The 26,075-nt window shown below is 40.0% G+C and overlaps 1 protein-coding gene across 3 annotated transcripts in view; it reads right to left on the bottom strand.

Annotated features, from left to right (window-relative positions):
* Window positions 1–26,075, bottom strand: part of PDE1B (phosphodiesterase 1B) — a 1,852,897-nt gene that overhangs the window by 280,747 nt on the left and 1,546,075 nt on the right. For all 3 annotated transcript variants that reach the window (XM_069231031.1, XM_069231030.1, XM_069231029.1), the window contains one exon: window positions 20,561–20,662. In XM_069231031.1, the coding sequence (XP_069087132.1) occupies window positions 20,561–20,662 (102 nt within the window). The remainder of the gene's footprint in view (window positions 1–20,560; window positions 20,663–26,075) is intronic.

Here is a 26,075-nt window from a genome sequence, read left to right as displayed (position 1 = left end):
AATAAAGACCTGCCGGTGGCCAAAGCCCACCTCTTAAAAACCCGGCTGCTGAAATTAAATGTGGAAACACGGAATACTGAGACAGCGGAATCCTGAAGCCATCTCAAACCTCTTTAATCCATAAAAAAAACACTCCCTGCCCTCAGCTCACTCTAGCAGCCTTCTACTTTCTCCTTTTGTGACGCTTTTTCGTTTTTCCTTTCCTCCGCCTTTTCTATATGTGTCTTTTGCTCCCAGCAAATGCTTGAGGCAGAAGAATAAGCCCCGGCCTTCAAAATAAGTGCCAGTGCTCAGCTCCGGAAACAACACGCACAAATTAAGCACTGCATTGGGCCTAGGTAAAACAGAAATAGACTGACACAGTAGAAATCCAGGCCGGGAAAAGCAATAGACAACAGACTGGAATGTCAGATATGTCCACTTTGTTTGGCTGACACAGGGATTAGGTTCTAAAGTTCAAACCCACTCCATGGAATGCCTCACAAGGAAACCATGACATAGTTCAAGTGGAAGGGCGTAAGATTTGGACACCTACTTATCATCTGTTTATGGAAATCAATCAATCTACGAACCTCCTTCCCCACGCTTTCTCATGTTGAGTTATGGTTGAGAAGAGCAACAAATCATAAACCTCGGCCTTGCTATAAGATTTGAAAGTAACAAACAGCCAAAGGATCATCAATTGTTCCACACCAAAAACACGTACCATAAAACAATAGCACGAAATCCTGACAAAACAAGTTAGTTTGCACTGTCTGATGGGTTCTGGAGAAATGGTATTGATCCTGAAACTAAGGTTTGGTCAAATATTCATAAAAACGCAGGAAAAAAATAGCAATTTGTACATAGCTGCGAGGAAACACCTTAATGTCAAGAACTATTTTGTGCACCCCTATTAAGAACTTAGGTATTTAGAAGAAATACATTGGCCATTAGGGAATACATACTGCATTCTTCGTTGTCAACTAATTAAACATTCTCAGAAAAATTCTAATTGCCCATTATAGCAAATAGTCTTGTTCTCTTGAACAACCCTGCTAGAGACAAGTACTTTGCTTTCTCGTTTCACTCTTGTTAAAATGTGAAACTAATGCAGTAGTCACTTGTTCCACTATTAGCCACCCCAGTGCCTTGCAAATGAATACATTAATTATGTTATTCAGGTGCAAGAGAAGATAACACTGTGCAAAGGCTTACTGACAAATCCACAGTTTCATTCTCTTTGTGATATTACAATTTCGAACGGGTCTTTCAACCTCCAATCGTTTCACACATGTTTCAGCAGTATCCCAAATACCCTGTATTCACCAGGAAGGGTCTGGGGACCTTGTACAGTCGACCTTGTACTACACCAGAACTCTCACAACTTAACTTGAACTTTATTCAGTTATCAAGAAATAATCGTAAAAGTACAGATTAAATGACATGATTGGAATGATAAAAACAAAAGCCAGTACACTCTTAACATTCTGCAATCATAAAATATCCTACTGAGTAATCGATAAAGTACATCATCTTTGGTTACTCACAATAGATTACGCTTAAATAATGATTAGTTTACTATTCCTTATTGTAGACTTTAGAAAAGACCTCACAGAATAACAGACAACTGGGCTGGACAACATCCATACAATAAAAGGCAGGTTCACATTTATAAGAATCATGAACATTAAGTATAGGTAATAAATAGCGCCTGTAAAAGGCCTATACAATTTACAAAAAAGAACAAAGTGCATAAGTGTTTGAGTAGAGGTTTCCTCGCAAAGACATAATAGTTTTGCAGATGAATCATATTTTCCTAGAGGAAAGAAAAGATGACTTCTTAAGCTACCCAGGCGAAATCTGGTCAGTAAAGATCTTTCCCATAAGCTGTTAACCAGCATCAGATAAGGCTCACAATCAGTTGTAGTAAGTATAATCGCATAGTCCTGCAAAGTGTTGTTTTTTCCTCTTTTTGGCATCTCTGTTCGTGCTGGTTAACCTTATATACAACTGTTTTACCCTTTGTGCTTCCCCTTTAATGATCTGATAGGGAGAATCAAACAGGTCAGGACTGCAAAGGGCATAAACCACCCGCTTAATGTGTCTTAGCCAAGGAATCTTGTGGCCTAGAACACACTCGAGACAACCTGCTAGTATCGCTCGTTTGATAATAACACATTCATTTCCCCGTATAGATAACCATAGTTGCATCGGTGCTAATTTTATCATGTCTTCTAAAATCCTGAAACCTAGTTATTCATGGGGGAAACAGTGAGGGCTACAAGGGGGAAGGCCTAATAAGCGCCAACAGAATTGATTCTCTTCTGATTGTCATTTATTTTGCATCACAGTAGTCCCATATAGTGGCCCTATGCGCCAATATCGGCAGGCATTTACACGTGCATATTTCTAAAAATAGCAAAATCGGGTTATTGCCAACTGTTTTTGCAAACTGAAACAGAACTCAAACTGATTGGTTAAGTCTGAGATTCCTATTTTATAGACATATTTTATTTATGTAGATTAGTCAAAAGTGATCTGGATTTGTAAACATGGGAAGTGATTTACCTTCGATATGTGCTTTCCCTTTTTATAAATTGTTATTACTTTACAGTGTTTTGTGCCGCGAACCATGTAATGAATTTTAGAGATGTTAGTGGAAAATCAATAAAACTCTTGACAATAATATAAACATTGTCCTAAATTAAATAAAAGCTTACTAAAATTAAATTAAGTTAATTATAACATTATGTTATTGGAGGTTCCTATTTTCTAACCCAGTATTACATTCCACTCTGTTTTCACCACTTTCACGACATTATTTAAGGCCCTAGGGTTCCTATCAAGCCTTCTACTTTTTTCTAAAAAAAAATCCGCAGTTTTATGATTTCTAAATACTCATACCAACAGACATCCTCTTGTCAGGAGTCTTTTGTCTGAACTTAGTAACAAACACTGTCCACAAGAATTTATATCATACTGTTGTTTTGCACTGAAAAAGAAGAAAGATGGTCAAATGCTGCCCCTTTTTAGGACAGAGGCAGAACAATGAGGATGATCAGCCATGTTGCTTGTGAGACTAGATCCAGGAAGGAGGCCCAGTACTAAAGTATAACTAGAAAAAAAATCAGCAATTGAATAGTCATCGGTGGGATTTTAAACACGCAGAAATGACCTCATTGTAGACTCAGATGTAAAGAGTGAATAACTGATTGCTTTGCCTGAACTCAAAACATAATGTTATGCCTGGTATTATTGGGCATATTCAATAATGGGTCTCACTGTGTCTTTGACTTGGCTTATAGGGTTGTGTCCCTAAATCTAAAATATCTACATGTTAGTTAGTCTCTGTTTGCAGACACTGGCATTTTGATTCCATCTCATGAAATATACAACCTAGGACCAAGGCATCTTCACTTCGCATGTATATCACCTTGTATATTTAACCTTAGTTTGTGTGAGCCTGTACCATATCTCAATTACACGTACATGACTCACAAGCACCTATAGAAACAAGGATAATGAATGCATCTCCATTCCCACACAATCATGCATATTTCAACGAGACCAATCGTTGATAACAGTGTATACATTTTATTTGTATTAAGCCCTAGCTTATTAATTATTTCATATTTACAATACTGGTGAACATTAACCAGAAACAATTATTATGATTAGAAATAGGTTCTTTATGAGTGATAAACAGACATAGGTGTTTGGATTGCATTTGTTATAAGGATTAACTGATTAAGCAATGTATTAAATCTAATTTCAACTGCTTCCTAAAATTTAATTTGGGGAGTGACCTCATCATATGCATCATGCCTTCAACATCATTTTAGATTCCATTTAATTTATCATATTGCTTTTTTGTTGAAATGCTTTGGCATGCTCAGACTAGAGGATAGTCACCATGTTTGTGTCATCAAATAATCAATTGTTGAACTTAAATCATGAAAGAGCTGACAATACTTGGATATTTGTTAGACGATAGGCACATCTGCCACTCCAGGTGCTTGGCAAAGTGTCCCTATTTAAAATAATGATACACCTGTGCTTTCTATACACACTCCAAAGTTTCGCAACCGATGATCCCAGGGCACTAATTAAAGATCTCACATCTACAATTCTCTCCTTTTTGTGAGGAGGTGACCATCCTCGTCGCCCTAACCAAATGTTGGAAATCAGTATACAATGAAGGAATGGGAATGGCTGACCTACAGTTATACTACAAAGCCACGCACACCCTGATCATCAATGCTGAAATGGGAGGATGTGATGGGACCTTTAGAAGACTTCAGGTGGCAAGAAGTCCAGTGGCCCCCAGTAAACTTGCCATATCTTCCTTTCTTAGCTTGGTCGATCTGCATTATCTAAACACATCTTAACTCGCTCCCCTGTTGACTCTTCGATGCAAGCAAAATTCCTTAACCCATCTGTTTCCACTGAAATTGTTGGATGCACATTTCTTTTACATGGTCTGGCAGCATTCTAAAATCACCAAACACTGGTGGCGACTTGAGGAGGCTCTGCCTGGGTTGCCTAAAGTGTCTCTCTTAGGTCTATTAGACAAATTTGGAGGCACACAAGGAGAACACACCATGGGGTGAATGGCTATACTGGTTGCAAAAAGGGCTATAACATGCAAATGGCGCTCCCTCTACCCCACTCAGGCAGAATGACAAGCGGGTTTGAACTGGTGTGTTTTTAGCAAGAAGATCCAATTTACATAGCTTGGCATTATCCCCAAAACACATCAAAACATGGAGCAAATAGTAGGACTATTATGGTCTGGGACATACGTAAATGACTAATATGAAAAGATGTAGTTCAGAGCCATATTGTAGGACAATGTACAAGTGTTGGAACTAAATGTTTGGTTTGTTTTTCCTTTTCTTTGTTTTCTCCCTTCATTATATATAAACAAAAAAGTTGTTTTGTCAAAAACTACTTGGATGTTTGTGTGCACTTTTATTAAATGGAAATATATAAATATATTTTGAATATGTTGCGTATATTATGGTTGATAAACGCTATCTTTAATGAATGTGTGAAACTATTTTAAACCCATTATTTCTTTATTGTCATAAGCCTGACTGTATCTACTCTTTACCAATAGAGCATGTCTTGGACTATCTATACCAATGAGTGAAAGATCCTACAAATAGGAGAATACACTGAATGCTGTTACTTGTCTCAAATGCATGATTTTTTTCTTCAAGTCACTTAAGCATATCATTTTGTTTTATTTCTTCACCTTTGGCTAGGAGCTTCTCATGGCATGACCTTCTCATGACATACCTAGAAAGATATCGAAAATTTGGTATATGCCAAATGCCAAGTTGTTTTGTTCTTTGTAATCAAGTAATCTTGCTAAATGTTAATTCGAAATTAACTGGTTCAGGAACAAAGTCCACCAAACACTGCATGAGAAATGTAAACCTGAACAGTTGTGTTGTTAAAGTGTAGTAGCCTTCGTACTGCCACACAGTAATGTCTTCTTGCATTCCTTTCAGCCTCAATTCATAATCAATCTTGATTAGTATATAATGTCTATATCACGTTACATGCCTGTCCAAATATTTCACCTTGAACCAGTATTATATAAAGGTACATTGACTGCTCCTGGCCAGCAACCAGCATCAAAACAAATATTTTATACAGAACCTTCATTCGTACTCATTAGTGTTACTCTATAATAATCCATGCTTATAAATATCCTTCCAGTAACTAAAACCATTCCCTGGGTAAAACAAATAAAAGTCTTACTAATGAGAAAGTTTGATTACTAAAATGTGGATAAATGACCATGCAACAGAATTCTTGGCTACTTGTCAAACCTCGCCTGCACTGTACTCCTGCTAGGAACCCTGGTTCAATGAACATGCACCTTATCCAGTGTGGAACTTGCAAACAAATAAAACATGCAGACCAGTCTCTGGGGGATTAGGGACAAATCTTTACAATGTATGGCATTCTAGCCTCAGATAAAAGCTTTACCGCCTCTTCCTCATCATGAAGAAACAATGAGTAGTGATAATTTTCATTTCAGGTAATATAATAATGGAAGGAAATTAAGATTGTAAATTTATGCCTGTACTGTTGTTAAAACAGGTAGGGTTTGCTAATGTGATAAGGGTTGTGGTTGGAGAAACGGCTGGAGTAAGTTTTCATTTTAGATTAGTACCTTTATTACTTTTATTTCTGTCAATGCATTGTATATTGGATTTTCCACTCTTAAGGGCTTGTGATTATTGGTTTCTTGTTATTATATTTCTTTTAGCTGTGTGCTTCCATATAGATCCCTGTTTTAAGCTTTATTTTCCACCACAAAACGTAGACTTATTTCAGACATTGATTTTCACCTCTACTGGAGAGCAATAAAAAAATGTATGTCAATGTCATTAAGAAGTAGATTTCCAAATCAATACTGACAGCTTTATAATAGATTGGCATCAGCCTTAGCATAAAGTCCTATGTAAGACAATGTTACATGAAGTACTATATAAGACATTGGCTTCATTTGTGACACAGAACACCATAATAAACATTTCCGTCTACTTATTTACAGAGAACTGTGGAAGTCATAGGCAATCCACTTGATTGGAAGGCATAGGAAAACCACTTGATTTGGAGCACTGTATCAGACAATGACTTTAACCTCAATATGAAACAATATACAAGACATAAACATTCACAAGTGGAGTTACAAATACGAATTAGCAGAACAAGACCCAGCAATTTTGCTTCCGATTGATGGGGTGGCAAAACTAAAATTATTTGCTGATGATTTGATATCTGGCAGCAGATGAAGGCAACATCCAAAATGCATTTGCCAAAGTTGAGGAATTTACTCACACTGGTGGCTGTAAAGTCAACCACTCTAAATCAAAGCTTTATTGTTCAATACATCCCCTTCCATTTTGTCTGTGGAAATGTGGGCTCATTACTTGTTAGGTCACCTGATCAAATATCCGTGGGTTTATGTTACTTCTAATTGCTCTGACTTATTTCCACTGAACTACTCTTCAACCAAGAGCTACTAAATCAGTGGTAGTCTTTAGCCCTAACCATTATCAATCAAGCTTCTCTAGCCAAAATTGTCATACTGACTTTTTTCATCTTTATGTATTCCAATCCTATAATCAAGGTTCCACAATTTTACTTTAGTGAATTTGATCAAATGTTATGATATTTTGTATGGCAAGGCAAAAAACCTGGTATAAACCTAAAAGTGCTACAACTAGATATAGAAGAAAGAGGGTTGGAACTACCTGGAACTAAAATGTATTATCAAGCTGCTCTGCTTGCTATGTTAACTCGAATGACTATTACCCAAAATCTACCTAGTAGTGCTTATCTTAATATAATGCTTGGAGAAATTGGTGTTGAGGTGATGACTTCTTGAAAATGTCTAGACTCCCAAGCATACCAGGTATAAGATACTTCATAGTATAATCTTTAGATTTGATAACATTTGGCAGGAATAGAAGGTATCTCAGATTCATCTATCTTTATGCTTAAAAAATGATCTCAAGTCGAGCCATTCGTACTGCAGATTTGAAAAGAAAGACTTTTTTTAGCAAGTGGATGCTGTATAAACATACCATATCATATTCATAATGTGTACCCTGCCATCTACACTAGTTGTTTCATGTGTGCACATCCAAAGGGCGACTGGCCGAATATGTGCATCACCTGTACGTATCTCTATCATTTTTCAGGGCACATGTTTGGGTTCTTAAGCCAATAGCTTTAGACCAACTTACATCCAGATCCACATGGGGCTTTTTTTTAAATAATTCCGCAATTTATTGATATTACTGTTAAGCAACAACAGTTTGTATATTTTGCCCTGTTGATCGCTAGAACATTAGTACTGTATAACTGGAAATCTAAGGTTGTACCTTCTTTTCATCAATGTGTTTGTCAAGTTGTAACTTGATGGGTGAAGGTATTGGAGAGCTTATATGCTTCTAGAATTGGCTGTACCCAAACACTTCTAGAGTTCTGGAGATACGTGCGACTCAATAGACTAGCTGCGTTGTTTGAAGGCTTAAGGTTTTTGCATTGCATATTCTGCTTTGTGTTGGATTTCATAATTAATTTTTATTTGCAATTTGGACTTAGTAAAGGACTGTACATTTTGTCCAGTGTTTTGTATTTATAATGTATTGCATCCAGCCTTTTGTGGTCATGCATGGGTAATTAATTGTTAATTATATGCAAAATTCTTCTACTTAATAACAAGTTTAAAAAAAAAAGAATTAGCAGAAGTATGTAACTTTCTTCCTTAACATAGTCAGTGGCTCAATTAAATCTCCTTTTGGAGTGCTAAGGATTGAATTCCGGGGTACCTTTTGGTGCTCTTCTAACCCAAAAGCAAATAAAATGATCTAACTCAAGCACTGTGTACCGCAAAGAATAAGGCATTAACTCCCACCATGAAACATAAAGCATGATACAAGACATTAGCTTCCAATAAGGGAACAAAAGATGTGGAGTACAATCTTTTATAACCAGTACCTCATCACTGCGGATTGTACTTAGCAAACCATCTGGTTTTTTGAGTGACAACACTGGGAAAAGGCTTACCAAATCCTTTGCAATGAACGTTCACCACAGATTTTCTACATGGTTTCTCACACTTGAGAATTGTTGCTTCGGGTAAGTAAAATGTCTCCCTCTGCTTTTAGAAGAAATCTACGTGCGTGATTTTGCCATGACAGGTAGTAATTTACCTGCCAGAGCGTCTGAATGCAAAGAGATGAGCACTTAACTCACCTTAAAAATGTAAGTGGAATAAACACTAATTCATGTTCCATGTTTGACAGGATAAAAAAAAAACTTTAAAAAAAAACAGCTACTTTGATAAGATGTTTACATTAAATTGGCTACAATTATACACCTAACCATTTTGTTCTTGCTAAAATGTTTTATGTTGCTGTGTACTGGTTTGAAGCTTTTTGGGCAGGGAGCCAACAATACAAGACCATTTTCACAGGATGTACTGAACTATCAATGCAAGAACACACAGCATGAACTCAGTACATTTCTCCTTTAACTTTGTGGACTCATTGGCGAGTTTTGCATTGGCATTTTGATGTGTATTCTTTGTTTTCCCTGTTAACTCGTATTAAACATAACAATAATATCATGTTGTACCACTGGCACTTGCTACCACATTTATGCATTTCATTGCAGTGTGAAGAGCAGACACTACTAATATACAACTGAACTGCACTGAAGTTATCAACCTTGGAAGGATAGAAGGATAAAAGGTTGGTCAGGTCTTACGGATTTCAACCTGCATTGTTAAGGCCACAATCAGATCTCTAAAGCATTGGCATACACCAGTTTACCGGCTTATCTTGGCTTTTTGTTCTTATTTGTGGTGTGGAACAAAGGCATCAAGTACATGAGTGCACAATAGGTGCACTTAGAAAGATCGAGTGTCACTGTTGTACAATAATTGTAGTGGCCTGCCCAACCACCTAGTCAGTTCTTTGTGGCAAGTTTCGTCAGGAAGCGCTATTACAACTCTTGATTATAACTCACTCAATTATAGGGAGAGTAAAATATCTCAACAGTGCCTACTCAAGTCTGTAAATCTGTAGTGAACCTAATGTGGAAGCTCAATGTCACGATTTACATTTTTGCCTCTATTATCACAGCTTTCTCAACAAAAAAAATGGGCTCTCACTGAGACCACCTGCCCTACAGCTGTGCGATTTGGACCGAGTGATTGTCATTGGCTGAGATTAATTTGAGCATTCCATCCATTACCTTGTTGTTTTTCCATTTGCCATCCTAAGTGCCAAGACATGAGTCCTGGGCTCACTGTGCCACTGGATTGTAACTAGGCTGGCTGAGGGGTGACACCCCAAAACCGGTCCGAGGATGGTTGTTTCAGCTTCACAGACGACCTGGCCTGGCACTTCGGGCTGGACTGGTCCCATAGGGAGCAGGGTCAAGACTGATTTGCATATGGCTGGGTCCAAACTGGGATGGCATGGTGAGCAAAAAAATTATGGATTGGGATGCGGCCGGAGTGATTGCCAGTGGGTGAGAGTAATTCAAGCATTCCATCCATTACCTTGTTGTTTTTGCATTTGCCGTCCAAAGTGCACCTGGAATGCTCAGATGTGGGTCCAGGGCACACTGTGCCACTGGATTAAAGATAGCCTGGCTGATTATGGGTGATACCCCGAAACAGGTCCCGGTCACTTGTTTCTGGTCCAGAGAGGACACGGCCTGGCAGTTCAGGCTAGGCTGCATCCATCGGGTGCAAGACTGATTTGCAAATGGCTTGGTTCAAACGTGGGTGGCACGTCAGGCAAAACAATGATGGATTGGGATGCAGCCTGAGCGCTTGCCAGTGTCTGAGATTAATTCAAGCATTCCATCCATCACCTTTTTTTTGCACGAACACCACAGGTTTCGTTAATTCTGATATGAAGGAATGTCATAGTATTCTAAATCACACTTGTTTACTTTCTATGGTAGCAAACCTCCCCAGTGGAGGCTGTGAGGGGTTTAGTTGTTCTGGTCGGTGTGCAAAATGATACAAAATGCAGAGTAAAATATTTTTGCTTCATAATGGAGCATAATATTTGAGAACTTCTTTATAAATGTGATAGAGTACCAAGTACTGTGCAACAAAGTTGGGGGCGCACCGTTATTCAGCTTTCTTCCTTAGGGAGGAACCAGTTTGTTTTCCTGAAAACTCTCTCTCATATTGTGGATTGGCACGTAAGTTTAAAGCACAATCAATCATATATTACAGACCTACACCAGTGTGAGCCAATTGTCAGGTGTTGATCCTTAATAACTATTTGTTCAATTCAAGCACTTACACTAAATACAATTTTTACTATTGTAAAATTACAAAACTCTCACTGCCCAAATTCAAAACCAACACACAGTCTACATTCAATACATTTTAGACTGCTCTTACCACACACAAGTAATGAACTTTGATAATCCATGTGTGGGTTTCACTGGGCAACCAACAGCGCTGTATAGCAAACAATAACAAAATACACGATTGATCCAATTTCGCCTACAAATGGTCACACTGAAACAGTGCACTACTAGACATAACCCATTCACTATCATGAGTACGATTGGTTCCAAAGCCATAAAGAAAATAAATGTGCACTGCTGTACACCACATCGGCACTCACCTTTGAAGCATACAGCTACCATAATAACAAAAATACCACCCTCTCTGCATACATCACATGAAAAGAAACAACCATGGTTTGTGAAGCTGTTCAAAAGCGCTATATTCTAGCCAAGCAAAGGACAAGTGCCGCCACTCCCAACCTACTGAACAACAGAAAGTCCTTCATCACACGCACATATGCACATAAAATATCATGATGATTTTCTTAGCTCAATTTACTTTCCCACTAACTTACACAAACCACTTCAAATCCAAACACTATAAAATGTCTACTAACCACAGACAACCAACAACAACAAAACAACAGATACTGTAAAAAACCCAATAATTCCTCTTCTCCAATTCATATACCTACCCAGGTCGGTAGGAAAGTAGGCACAGGCATTGAGATCAGTTACTTTTTTGCGGATCTTCTACTGTGCCAAATTCTAAATAAAACCCATGGTTGTTTTGGGGACACCCAAATAATGCCCTGTAGGAGGCTGGCCTGATTTATAGTAGGTACCTTGGGTACTTACACCTTACACCAGGTTCAATTATCCCTTATTAGTGAAATGTAGTAGTGTTCTAGCAGCGTAGGTTGATAGAGGTAGCTGTAGCAGAGCAGCCAAGGCTGAACTAGGAGACATGCAAAGCTCATGCAATACCACTTATAGTCACACAGTACTTATACACAAGTAAAGACAATACTTAGTGTTACCAAAAATAAAGATATTTATTTGGGTAACACAATACCAAAGATATCTTAGAGACAATACTCCTTCTGGAGGTAAGTACTATACACAATATATTCACAAGACACCAAAATAAGGCAATTTTACATTTGACATTAGACAAAGGATAGTGCAAACAATAGGAAATTCTATAGAATGCAATGGGAGAAAATAGGTCTAGGGGGCAACAAAAACCATATACTAAGAAAGTGGAATGCGAATCACGAATTCCCCCCAGACAAGTGTAGTGTGTACAGAATCGCTGGGAGAGTAAGAATACAGTAAAGGTAGGTAAATTACCTCACCACAGAGCCCAGAAAAGCAGGAGTAAAGTAATGCAAGTTTCCTTAGGACACATTACACCTCGTGATCAGGATTTTGCAGTAACCAACCATTTCTTCAAACAGCAACTGCTGGATTCCAGGACCTGAAGACCTGCAAAAGAAGGGGACCAAGTCTAGAAGTCAAAAGAAGTTCCAGGAAGGGCAGGAGCCCCTACCAACCCAGAAGAGGGTGCAAAAGAAGAGCCCCCGGTTGGATGAAGACTGCAGGAATGCACCCTAGGAAGATGCCTGCGGGTTCCTGCATGATGCAGAAGATGTCCCACGATGGGAAGATGGATGCAAATGTGATTTACTGATGGAAGTCACCAACAAGCCTTGGTTACGACAAAAGTGTGTTTTGGGTCAAGATGGCGCTGGCTGGACCCAGGAGGGACCTGGGGGCCTCAACTCTGTGTGAGGAGGAAGAGGGGGCTCTCAGCACGTTAGAGAGTCCTCAGGATGCCAGACAGCACTTAAGGGAGTACGAGGACACGGGAACAAAGGAGGTGCAAAACGTGGTAGGTGCAGCACAACAAAGGAAGGTCCCACGGCGCCGGAGAACAACTCAGCGAGTTGAGCGTCGCAGGAGGGAGTGATACAGGCTGTGCATGAAGGAATTTTGAAAATAGTGCACAGAGGCCTCAGGAGGTGAAGAAGACACAGTACACAGGGGTACAGTCGCTCTCAGGGAAGATAAGGTTTTACCTCCTCCAAGTTGCGTCAGCAGGACCTCCAGACAGTTTATGTCGATGGGGTCCACCCTCTGTGTCTTTAGGAGCATGCTCGTCCCTGTGAGAGGCGTCCAAGGGTACGGGTCGTCATCTTGGAAGGCGCCTGCGTGAGCAGGGGAGTGACTCCATCACCCCACGGGAGATTTCTTCAGTCCCTCTGGTGCAGGATGAAGACAGGGAGTCCCAGAGTGTGCGCACCGTGGAAACTGTTGAAGTTGCTGGCTGGAGCTGAAGTTGCAGAGGAAAAGTATTCCTTGTGGATACTTTGTTGCTGGTACAGCAGTTCCTGGAGCAGACTGTGGTTGATACGAGGTCAGAGGATGAAGTAGGAGTTGCAGAGGATTCCTGAAGGAAACTTGCAAGCTGAATTTGAAGAGAACCCACAGGAGAGACCCGAAATAGCCCTGAGAGGGGGATTGGCTTCCTTATCAGGTATGGACCTATCAGGAGGGGTCTCTGACGTCACCTGCTGGCACTGGCCACTCAGAGCCCTCCAGAGTGCCCCCACACCTTGCAAAGCAAGATGACTGAAGTCTTGGACACACTGGAGGAGCTCTGGGCACCACCCCTGGGGTGGTGATGGACAGGGGAGTGGTCACTACCCTTTGCTTTGTCCAGTTTCATGCCAGAGCAGGGGACAAGGGGTCCCTGAACTGGTGTAGACTGGTTTATGCAAGGAGGGCACCATCTGTGCCCTTCAAAGCATTTCCAGAGGCTGGGGGAGGCTACCCCTCCCCAGCCTGTAACACCTATTTCCAAAGGGAGAGGGTGTAACACCCTGCTCTCAGAGGAAATGTTTTGTTCTGCCTTCCTGGTACTGGGCTGCCCAGACTCCAGGAGGGCACAACCGTGTCTTTGAGGTGGCAGCAGCTGTAGCTGCAGTGCACGCCTCAAAGAGCTGGCTTGGCAGTACTCGGGGTCCATAGTGGAGCCCCCAGGATGCATGGAATTGGCTCCCCAATACCAGATTTGGAATGGGATGGACAATTCCATGATCTTAGACATGTTACACCATTGTGAAGCTTCATATAGGTATTGAGCTATATATAGTGAACGCGTGTAATGGCGTCCCCACACTCACAAAGTCCTGGGAAATGGCCCTGAACTATGTGGGGGCACCTTTGCTGGTGCAAGGGTGCCCTCACACTTAGTAACTTTGCACCTAACCTTCAGTAAGTGAAGGTTAGACATATAGGTGACTTGTAAGTTACTTAAGTGCCATGAAAATGGCTGTGAAATAACGTGCGTTATTTCACGCAGGCTGCAATGGCAGCCCTGTGCAAGGGTTTGTCTGAGCTCCCTATGGGTGGCAAAAGAAATGCTGCAGCCCATATGATTGGCTCCTAGTTTTAGGGCTGGGCTTGTGATTGGTAGTAGGGCTGAGATGCTGATGGATTCCTAGTTTTAGGGCTGGGCTTGTGATTGGTAGTAGGGCTGAAATTCAGATTTTTTCCTGGTTTTAGGGCTGGGCTTGTGATTGGTAGTAGGGCTGAGATTCTGATTGGTTCCTGGTTCTAGGGTTGGGTTTGTGATTGGTTGGCAGGATTAGGGGTATGACTTGTGGTTAGGGCTGGGTCTCCCATTGGTTGTTTGAATTAGGGTTACAAATCTGATTGGTTAGGGTTAGGACTAGGTTTCTATTGGCCAATAGGGTTATTTAAGCCTAGGGCTCAGGGTGTCTCAGCCCGGGCGTCGTGGCTAAGGACAGAGAGGACAAGGGCAGTTGCCTGTTTGGGCCTGTTCGGGACTGGTAGGGCCTAGGGCCAGAATTGCTGCCCAAATTACCATTTATCAGAAAGAACTTTACATTCTACACATACATCAACATGCAAACACATTATCTGCAAAGACATCCAACTCCTGCATCACAAGCTGAACGCAGACAGATTGCAATGTCCGATCATCCAACATGATACCCCTTATACAACACATATACACATATCCACCACAACTACAACAGTCAAACACCTTCATTCTCACAGCAAACACTACTCTATCCACACCCAATAACTCACCCTGCCATCACCCACACAACACAAAACTACACTATACATCACTTCAAGATACACACTCCCTGTTCATACAAACCAACAACACTATCCGCTATTTGCTCCACACAGACCACCTTTCATCATAACAATTCCCAAACCCAGCCTTCCAACACACCATCTATAAACGCCCTTCCCCTCTCTTCACAAATTACACACAACCATACAATCCTCACACTCCCTTCCACCACACATATTACCTCTTCCAGTCATCACAACTAACACAAACTCCACTGACACACATCTATCCCCTCTTACACACCTCATACATTAATCTCCAAAACACATCAACACCCCTGTAAGACTCTAATTCCACTCACCAGCACTAACTCACATACAAATCTCTCACCAAAAACAACTATAGCAATATCCTCTCTCACTAATCCACAAAAAAATACAGACCACACACATCAGCACATCAAATCAACACAACCTTTCATAATACTTATCGTCACACCCACTCCCACCCTCATGACTACACAAAGAATACAAATCCCAAACTATCTTTACCCCTACATTCCCACTCTTCACAAACACCTACCACAAGCACCCCAACCCAGCAACTTTCATTCACTCGCCTTTCCTCCATTGCACAATTTAGAGCCTTACATCATGATCCACATGCTCCTCCACCACCCCTAACCCATACTCCATCCACACTAAACAGACGCAAACAAAATAAACAACATGCCACTCTTAACAACTTTGCATCCCCTTGTCTATTACATAATAAGGCTACCTTACAAAAAACAGTACACTCTTCATATGTCTATCAGCCACCAAGTCTACCACCCACACACACAGACCCAACAAAATGCCTCCTAAACCTGCTGGAAGGGGAACACTATATTGAAAAACAAGACTATTGTGACCCTCACACAGTTATCACAACACACCTGCTACAAGCTCAAATTATACTGCTTACCCTTCTCCTACGCAAAACAACAACACCACTAACACACTTTTTCTAAACTGCCAGCTCATAAATGATCGGTCACTCTCAAAAAACAAGCACCACATCTACGACCTGCTCACAGATACACAACCTGACTTACTTTTCATAACGGAATCATGATTGGGAGATTACATGGCCCCAGTGTTGCACAAAGCCCTTCCTCCGGACTATCAAACCATCACACAAAACCGTATAGGCAAGAGAGGAGGTGGACTAGCTATTATATTCAAACAGGCAATACATCTCAGTAAAACAGACAACATTTCCATACAAGGTTATGAAGCCCTCCTCACCAGATGCCACCCTACTCCAACTTCCTCCTGTAACTTTCTCCTCCTTTACAGACCTCCACCTAACAACTCAACATTCTCAGATGCTTTTCTGAATACAGTCTCAAACCTTATTACATTATACTCAAACGTATGCATTCTTGTGGACCTAAACATTTGGTTTGACAAACCAAATATGCCCCATCCAAAAGCTATCACTACTGGCCTAGTCGCATTAAACCTACATCAGATTGTACACAATGCCACACACATCGCTGGACACATCCTAGATGTCATTTTTGTTAAGCCTGAACTAGTTACCGTTCATAGCATAACGCCAGTCACATGGTCGGATCACCATTTGATAACTTTCCGACATAAATCTCCACAAATCAACACACCCACAACTACTTAAATACATGCGCCTATCGACTTTGGAGCCAACTCAGTTTTGATGATTTAGAAACACAACTAACAGCCTACACAGATCAAGATACATTGAATTATGTTCCAAAACTTTATGAGTGGTCACAGGAAGCTTTTGATATCTTAATACCACTCAAAAACACTAAACACGGCAAAAGAAAACCAACACCTTGGAGGAACACAGAACTTAAAAAGATAAAGCAACAATTCAGAAAGTTGCAGTGGACCTGGCTCAAAACAAACAACAGTCAGGACAAACTGCAGCTATACAAACTTAACAGAATATACAAATCATCAATCAAAAAAGCTAAAAAAGGTACTACTCAGACAGAATTCAAAATGCTAAATATGCAACCAAAGATTTTTCTAAAATTCTCAATGAATTTCGAAAACCTACATGCATGGAAGGAAGTCATCCCACTACTCAAGATTTCACAAACTGGCAACTCATTACACAGCCAAGGCAGACACATTGGACTCCTATTTAAAACAGAAGAAAACCATCAGCACCAACCCCTTTCCTAAAATACCCTCTAAGAATAAACCAACCCATCCTCTACAGTCCTTCAAACAAATATCCCAAGGTGAATTTATGGTTTTGGTCAAAGCAAGCAGACCTTCCGGTTGCCCTTCTGACACTTGCCCACCACACATCTTCAATAACATTATTTTATCTACTTCTGCTGCCACACCTGTAAGAAGAATCATCAACAACTCTTTAACTACAGGAACTTTCCCTGTAGACCTGAAAAAGGCATACATACAACCGTTATTAAAGAAAACAAACCTAGACCCGCAAGACCCCCAACAACTACAGACCAATCACACACGGACCTTTCCTTGGCAAACTGATAGAAAGAACAGCATTTGCCCAGGTGTCACAATTCATTGAAGACAATTCTATACTTTCAGACTTCCAAAATGGATTCCGCCCAGGAAGAGGCACTGAATCGGCACTCATAGCAATCTGGGATGATCTTAAAAACACAGTCGACCACAATGGAGTTGCTGCACTACTTCTTTTGGACCTCTCGGCTGCCTTTGATACGGTTGACCATGACACACTAATTCAAAGACTCCACGAAGCCGGCATAGAAGGGACTGCTCTCAACTGGATTACATCCTACCTTCAAAAAAGAACTAATATAATCTATTCACCCCACTTTTCATCCAACCCTACCTCACAAAAGCAGGGGTCCCCCAAGGATCAATCATCTCACCTTTGCTTTTCAACATCTACATGGTATCATTACCAGAACTGATCAATGATTTTCATCTCACATTCTACAACCATGCAGATGACACACAAATACTACTTAAATTAGAATGCCCCAAAAACATTGAAAACTCAGAAATCTTCCGTTGCCTCAGATCCGTTGATCAGTGGATGACTTGGAGCCATCTCAAACTAAATGCCTCCAAAACAGAAATATTCATATGTGGTGACTGGAAAAATTATGACCCACTGTGCGCCTGGCATGACGATCTCGGACCACCTCCTCAATTATCCAAGGAAGTTAAAAACCTTGGAATCACCATGGACTCCAAGTTAACTATGAATGCCTAAGTGGACAAATTAGCACGAACAAGCTTCATCACCTTGAAGACTCTACGACGCATCTTCCCCCACCTCGGATTTCCGCACAAGGTGTAAGCTATTATCTTGCTTGTATTGTCCAAACTGGATTATGCCAATGGCCTCTACCATGGATCATCTCCATCTCGTCTGAAAAAACTACAACGTATTCAGGCTACTATTACATGTAAAGCCACAAGCCCACATCTCCCCTGCCTTGAGAGCACTACACTGGTTACCAGTTGCCAGAAGATGCACCTTCAAGCTGCTTTTTATCACCCACAAAGCTATACATGGAACAGGACAGCTTTTTTATCAGAAACAAAATAACCAAATTCATTCAACAAAGAAACCCCAGCTCAAGATTGGCACCCCACCTTAGAACACCACCATACAAGAAAAAGACTATAGGTGGTACATCCTTCTCCATTTAAACACCCAAACTATGGAATTCATTACCCCCAACTATAGGAGCCACAGATAACTATCTTGTCTTTAGAAAACTGCTCAAGAGTTGGCTGTCTCCTTCATAACTACCATATTCAAACAGCTAGGGACTGCATATGCCTATGTTGCTAAATATTTTTTTATCTGATTATTCATGTGTGTATATGTGTGTGTCTATATATATGTATATATGTGTGTATGTTATTCTATGCTTAACATGTTCATAGGTCATTGCATAACTCCTAGATAAGTTGTTATACTAGATACTTATGAATCCCTGCTCTCATTTTATATCACGCTTTGTCTACCCATCACCATATGTCAAGTCTCTATCAATCTATCCTCCTTTCCCACTCTGACTCATCCCAAATCCATTCTACTACTTTCATCTCCTAAATAACCCTGCCTAAGCTCTTCCCTCCTCTACCACATCTAACTCACCCAAAACTCACATTACTACCATGATCTCCCAAACAACCCTACTAAATTCTCCCTCATTTATCTCACCCTGCTACTATGATCTCCCACCCCTTTCCACAGACTCTTCCCTCCTCCATCCTCCCTTTACTCATCCCAAGCCTAAATCCTATTGCCATAAGCTCCCTATTAACACTTCTGGATTCTTCCCTCCTCCACCCCTCCATTACTCCAGACAATCCAACTAACAAACTCACATATCCGCGGCTCAAATTGACTCATAATTATACTAAAACTGTGCTCATATTTCCCTATACTAATCCACCACCAATTCCTTTCGTGTTCCAGAGTAGCGTGCTACTCGCCCAAAAAGTGCTTTGATGCCTCGTCAGGGGTAGTAAGCGCTATATAAAAACTATTACTATACAATACAATACAATATGGAGCTCCTGGAAGCCCAATGGCCTGGGTACCTAAGTACCATATAATAGGGACTTATAAGGGGGTCCTGTGTGCCAATTGAAATTGGTAAATGAAGTCAGTAGCCTACAGTGACAAATTTAAAAGCAGAGAGAGCATAAGAACTGAGGTTCTGATTAGCAGAGCCTCAGTGACACAGTCAAGCACTATAGAGACACACACATTAGGCCATGAACTATGAGCACTGGGGTCCTGGCCAGCAGGATCCCAGTGAGACAGGCAAAAACATACTGACATACAGGTAAAAATGGGGGTAACATGCCAAGGAAGATGGTACTTTCCTACATGCCCTCTTTCATCTTTTTAGCACAATGGGCTTCAGCTCAGATGCGCTTGATGTAAATATCATGGTTGACTATGACTAGTACTTTGTCTCTGACCTTGGAGTTATCTGGTTATTCCCTTTTTAAATGGTTCCATTTTAAAGTAGCCAAGCGTATCAAGACGCCGATAAGTTGTCAAAGTACGACTCACACAGTTTTAGAAGCCACACCTGAGAAATTAACCAGGAAACAAATCTCCTCTCATCCTGTCACTTCCTATAAATAACACCGCAACCCAATCATGACAAGTACCACAGCTCGATATTAATAGGTCAACATGCCCACCTACATGTAACAAGCCTTAACTACAGAAATACTAGGATAATTACGCCAGCGAAGCACAACTATAAAAAATAGAGGTATACCATCAAAATAAACCCTCAGTTACAAACGAAAAAAAGACTAGCATGTACACGGCGTCTGGTAGGAGTTAAATAAATACAAACATGCCAGGAGCCACCATACAGAGAAAGTAATATTTAGGAATGAACCACAGGGCAAAGCTCCGTATTTGCACTAACAGTCAACAACTAAGCACAGAAGGCAAGGCTCTATTTATGTATTTATCCTAGGAACATAATTTAATATTGGTGCTGTAACTCTTGACGTGGCGTCTTTACACTGCGCACCGCCTACCCATATTTTCTAACACCATTTCTGATAGCATAAGGCAGACACTCACGTCTCAAGTTGCTGAAGAGATGTCTTCACGGACTTGACCTGCTGGAAGTGACAGGACATATCGGTGGCTAGAACCATCTCGATTACCAAGGACCGCAGCTCCCTGTCAAGGGCATAAAAAGCAGAGAGACAGAGAGAAATGTCTTAGTACTAGAGCACACAAAAACTTCAAAACGTGCGAAGAGTGTCAAATATGTTATTCTTTTTTCAAGGGAGGGGCACACAATCAGTTTATAAAAGGTTCGCCATTGAAACCACAAGCAGTGTCATCTTGTGCCATATCAGTGAGTGGTAGGGTTTGTGAACCATACTTCAGAGACAGGGATGGAAACACATGACCTCCATTTTTAAGAGGAAAGATACATTAGGCTATTTTTAGTCGTTGCTCACCGAGGCGTTTCTAATTTTCAGAAGAAATTAAAGATCTAATGACCATTAAAAATCTGCTGAGCCATTAAATTATCCTGTAATGAATAGTGTGCAACGTGAAGAAACATGAACCGACAGTCTAATTTCAATGTGTCACATAAATATGGTTATTAAAATTCTCTAAGACTTGGGTCAGGAAGTTAAGAAGAGGAATTAGAGAGATGAATGTATGGTGACTGCAGGCATAGGGAGTGAGAGAGCAAAAGAAAGAACTAAAGAAATACCATGCAAAGGGAGGGAAATAAATGAGGTATACTTGACAAGAAAAAAGTACAAAGTAGAAAATAGAAAAACTAGGGATACGAATGCTGGTGAGACAGATGGGCCATTAAGTAAAGAAAGAGGGTGGCAATTGTGAGGTGGAAAAGAGGGGCAGACAAAGAGGTGAAGTGGAGAAGGTGGTACGGACAGAAGACATTAGATGAAGAAACAGTTGAAGTAGAAGAGGCAGTAGATGAAGGATAGAAAACGTGGTTTAAGGGTGAGAAAGCTTCACAAACAAACTCAAGATATTAGATAAATGAGAATGTTAAGAGGGGGTGAGGAAGAAGGGGGAAAGTTGAGGGGGAACGTTGAGGAGGAAGTAGAGAGAGGAAGGAGGCATTAGGTGAATACAAATGGAAAGAAGAGGAAATAGAGGAGTTAAGTGTGGGAAGCAGTGGCATCACTAGAACTGGAATCTAGTTGCAGTCCATATTGGCATATTGGGCCACTGATAAAACTGTGAGGCAAACTACAAAAATAAGTAGGAAAAAGTATGTGATATTTTTTATATTCATATGTGTGTGTGTATATGTGTGTGTGTGTGATGCAGCATTGTCATCCTTCTCAGGTATCAGTGTTCACCGAGACAGATGGATCTTGGGACCCAGTAAGTAGTGTGGTAGAACCATTAACACAATTTCAAAGCAATACAATTCATTTACACACCATGACCAATGTGGTCATGGAGGGAAAACTCCAGTTAGAAATGGCAACTCAAGATCACAGTTATGTAGACAATTTGCAAGACCAAGGTATAAAGATACATAACCACTAAGGGTTGCCCAAGGCGATGAAATGAATTCAAGTGAATTAACATCAAAATAACTAAGCATTCAAGAAGAATAGTACATAATATTAGAATAAATATCTGAGATACAGAAATCCAACATTGCTTAGAATTAGCAATCATCAGGCAAATCGATTTAACAGAGTCTTAAATTTACCTGGGCCAAGGAAAAAACGTACAACTGACCAAATCAGGGAAATACATGTGTGGGGCAAAACACATGTGTGCTAAACACAAAAATGACAAAAACAGTTTGGCAAAAGGAAACTCACTAATGTTGGCAAAAGATAGGTAAAAAGGGAAAATGTCTACATAACAGATGCTCAATCAAGAGTCTTCTGAAAGAGGTTAGGTTAAAAATCTCTAAGTCTCAAAGGGCACCTCAGAGGTGCAAGCAGAGAGAGGAAGATACATCTCTAAGGGGCTCAGCATACAGGATTCTTCCTCAGCAAAAGTGCGGTCACAGGACATCTGCAAGCATTAGAGGAATCTGAAGAATCCAACTAACCAAGGATAAATCAAAGTTCACGAATCAATTGGATTTGCTCCAAAAAGCAGTCCACATTACATTGAAGGGGCATCATCCAATAGAAATCGATCACACAACTCCAGGTTGAGACATCAAATTCCATTCCCACGTCTGTTCATTGGAACATCTTCCATCTGTGTGACTCCACACAAGTTTGAAACAATTGTCTTCAATGGCAGTCCATGTTCCACAATGTTCAGCTCCCAAGTTCAATAAAATACATTCTCTCTATGTCTAAACAATAGGGTCTATTACCAAAATACTGCTCTTCTCATGAGAATGAAATCTGAAAGAAATCTCACATTATGAAAAAATGAATCAGCATTTCCTACACAGCCACGAATTACTAACTACAGGCCTCGCTTAAGCTAACACAAATAAATTAAAACAATTAATTTAATTAATATATTTTAATAATCACACTCTAATATGCAAACTTATCAATTCAATTCAAAATTGATATGCATATTACATTCAATTTAAATGAAAAATAACTTTATCAATGCACTTCATTGAATATAACTTAGAGGTACATTTCTTTCATTTGTGCACTCATTTATAATTAATTAGTCATAAGAAATGTAATATTATTTCAATATATTGTTAGTTTAGAGTCTAGAATACCTTGTAATATCAAATTAATCATGTTAACTTGTGATTTAATTCAAATACCACCTAAGTCGAACTCTGCAATATAAACGAGAGCACATTTAAATTGTGTGACAGTGCAGCTTCTACATTCAAATCACTAAAGCTTTGGTTAACAAAAGGCATACAACAGTAACATTTTGATGACTTCTGTAACAAGAGACAACACTAAAATTTAGACTGCATCAGTCACCCCTTCAATGGCAAATGACCATCACAAAATACTCAAATTCTCATTTCAACGAGGCAGCTCAAAATTTCGGAGGCTTATCCTGGTAAGATCTTCTGTAATCCTCCAACCGCTTAAGGTCACAATAATATATACTTCTACTAGTCTCCATTTCAAACTCTTCCCTTCTCTATTTCTTGTACTCTTTTCCTTCAGTATCTTGATCAATTTGTATAGGCCAAGTGCAACTAGGTCGCTCAAAACTATAACCAAGAGGGGTCTCAAGATGGTTCCCACAATTCCTCTGCCTAAGTTTTCAAACCATCTACCTATGGCTGAAAAACAACTACCAATAGCTTCCCATGCACTGGTTGCTGTCAATCATGTCAAATCTGTCTTTCGGTCAGCCATATTTGCAATGTATATTCTAATCTCCTTACTATTGTCAGATATATATGTGCAACATTGTTGCAAATGCAACATTTTTAGAAACTCTGCCTTCTTTTGTGAGAAGAATGTCTAACGCAAGACAATTTTCCAAAGGTATTGTTCTCAAAGCAACCAATTCTGTGTCCACTAACAACATGGCACCAGCTGTGTCTGTAGGTAACTTATCTACTATTGTTGACAGCTGTCTAATCTTGATATCATTCAAGATAACACCTACTGATAGAATCATGGCAACAAAAATGTCTCCTGTAATCTCTGAAGTACTAGCTCCTCCTTTGACTCTGGAATTAGATTTCTCATTTCAGACTGGATCACTAAAATGGTCCATATGATATATCTTTGGAAAAAACTACTCTCAGGTAACATGTACCTTACCAGCCTTTTGGCAGCTTGTAATACCTCTTTTCCCACATATGAAATACCCATCTGGTATGGAAGCATACTGCCCATTCAGCATGAAGGTCCAAACACGTTTAAATAAAAATGCATGTCTGCATTAGCTAGTTCCTAAAAAATTTTTGTAAATCTTTGATCTAGGTCTATATATACATCATTATCCTATATGTTGCCAATCTAAAGCCAGGAATCCTTGATTTTCACCCACTGAGTGTGTTGCATCTTCTTCCCCAAGTCTGCAAAGCTACTTCTTTTTCTGGTTTGGTATTCATTGCCCTCCTCTCCTCCACTTGTCCAATGAATCCCTTCTCTACCAGGCTAAGTATGCAGGTCAAATTATTCTTGTGTGCATATGGTGTTCCAAATATAAATGAAAGTTGAAAAGACCCTCCCACTCTGTCACTGTTTTTCACTTTGGCAGTGCTGCTCATGTGAATCATGATAGGAACCATTGAAAACACCAAATCATAATTTGAATAGAAATATTTATAATACTCCTGCTGGTACAACAGTGTTTATAACAGGCTACTGGAAATTCCAAAGGTTATATGTTATATGATTCCTTCACTTACTGAGGAAGGGGACTGTGTACACATGTCACAATCTCTAACTTCCATGGTATCTACATAATTATACAAAAGCTTATAGTACACATTTACTGATATTTCACCTTTAGAACCATCAGTGTGTAAATAGCTCTCATCTTTATACTGAGAATCTTGTTTTGCATCTGTGTTTGATACATTTGGGACACTTGTGAATGTAACTTTCTCTGAATCACTATCTAGGGGCAAACTCAATCTAATGAACATGAATATAATCATAATTACTTTCGCCACTACTAAACCTATGAATACATATTTGCATTTGCTACACCGATTGTGATTTGACTCCATGACTTCACCCAATTCAAACCTAAAAATCTGAATTCAAAAATCAAAACCAAAAATGCAAAGTAACTTTAATGTATCACTGTCTCTTCTTCAGTCCTTTTTTTGTACGCAAAGCAATGATCAAAAATAGTCTTTTAATTTTTTTTTTAATTATTCACAAAGGGCCACATGTACAAAGCATTTTTTTAGTCCCAAACGGACCAATTCGCAGAATCAGCCCGTTTGCGACTAGAAAAATGTTTTTGGGATGTACAAAGCCCAAATTGCAATTCTGTAACTTGTGACCAAATCGCAATTCGGGTTTTGTGATTCGGTACTAGGAAGGGGCGTGTTCAGGGCATCCCTTCCTAATACCGAATCAGAATGATATATATAATAGTTTTGCAACCGTGAACGTGGCCACCAAACAGTCGCAGTTAACACCAATTTCAAATTGGTGTTAAACCATTCGCAAATGGGAAAGGGTACCCAAGGGACACCTTCCCCTTTGTGAATGGAGGCGCAGCGCAGGTAGAGGTACCACGGGCCGATACCTACTAAGAACATTTTTCGTTTTTTTGTTTGAGATGCATCCCGTTTTCCTCTAAGGAAAATGGGCTGCATTTCAAGGAAAAAACTGTTTTATTTAAAAGCAGTCACAGACATGATGGTCTGCTGTTCCCATCAAGCCACCATCCCTGTGAGTGCGGCCAATCCCAATGGGATTGAAAATTGCGACCTATCTCATGAATATTGATGAGGTAGGTCATTTGCGACCCCCTTAGGAATCGCAAACAGTGTACTTACATTGTCGTACATTTTGTTTTGGACTCACAATTTGCGATTCCCAAAAGGATCGCAAATTGCGACTCGCAAAATAAAAGGCCATACATCTGGTCCAAAGTTCTTTGAAAATAGTTTTTTCTGTTTGCAAATGTTCGTAAGCTTCTGCTAAAAGTTCAAATGTCTCTA

Source organism: Pleurodeles waltl, chromosome 4_2, assembly GCF_031143425.1.
Source record: "Pleurodeles waltl isolate 20211129_DDA chromosome 4_2, aPleWal1.hap1.20221129, whole genome shotgun sequence".
Classification (NCBI taxonomy): Eukaryota; Metazoa; Chordata; class Amphibia; order Caudata; family Salamandridae; genus Pleurodeles; species Pleurodeles waltl.
Note: the sequence above shows the minus strand (reverse complement) of the source record. Positions and strands in the feature narration are given on the sequence as shown.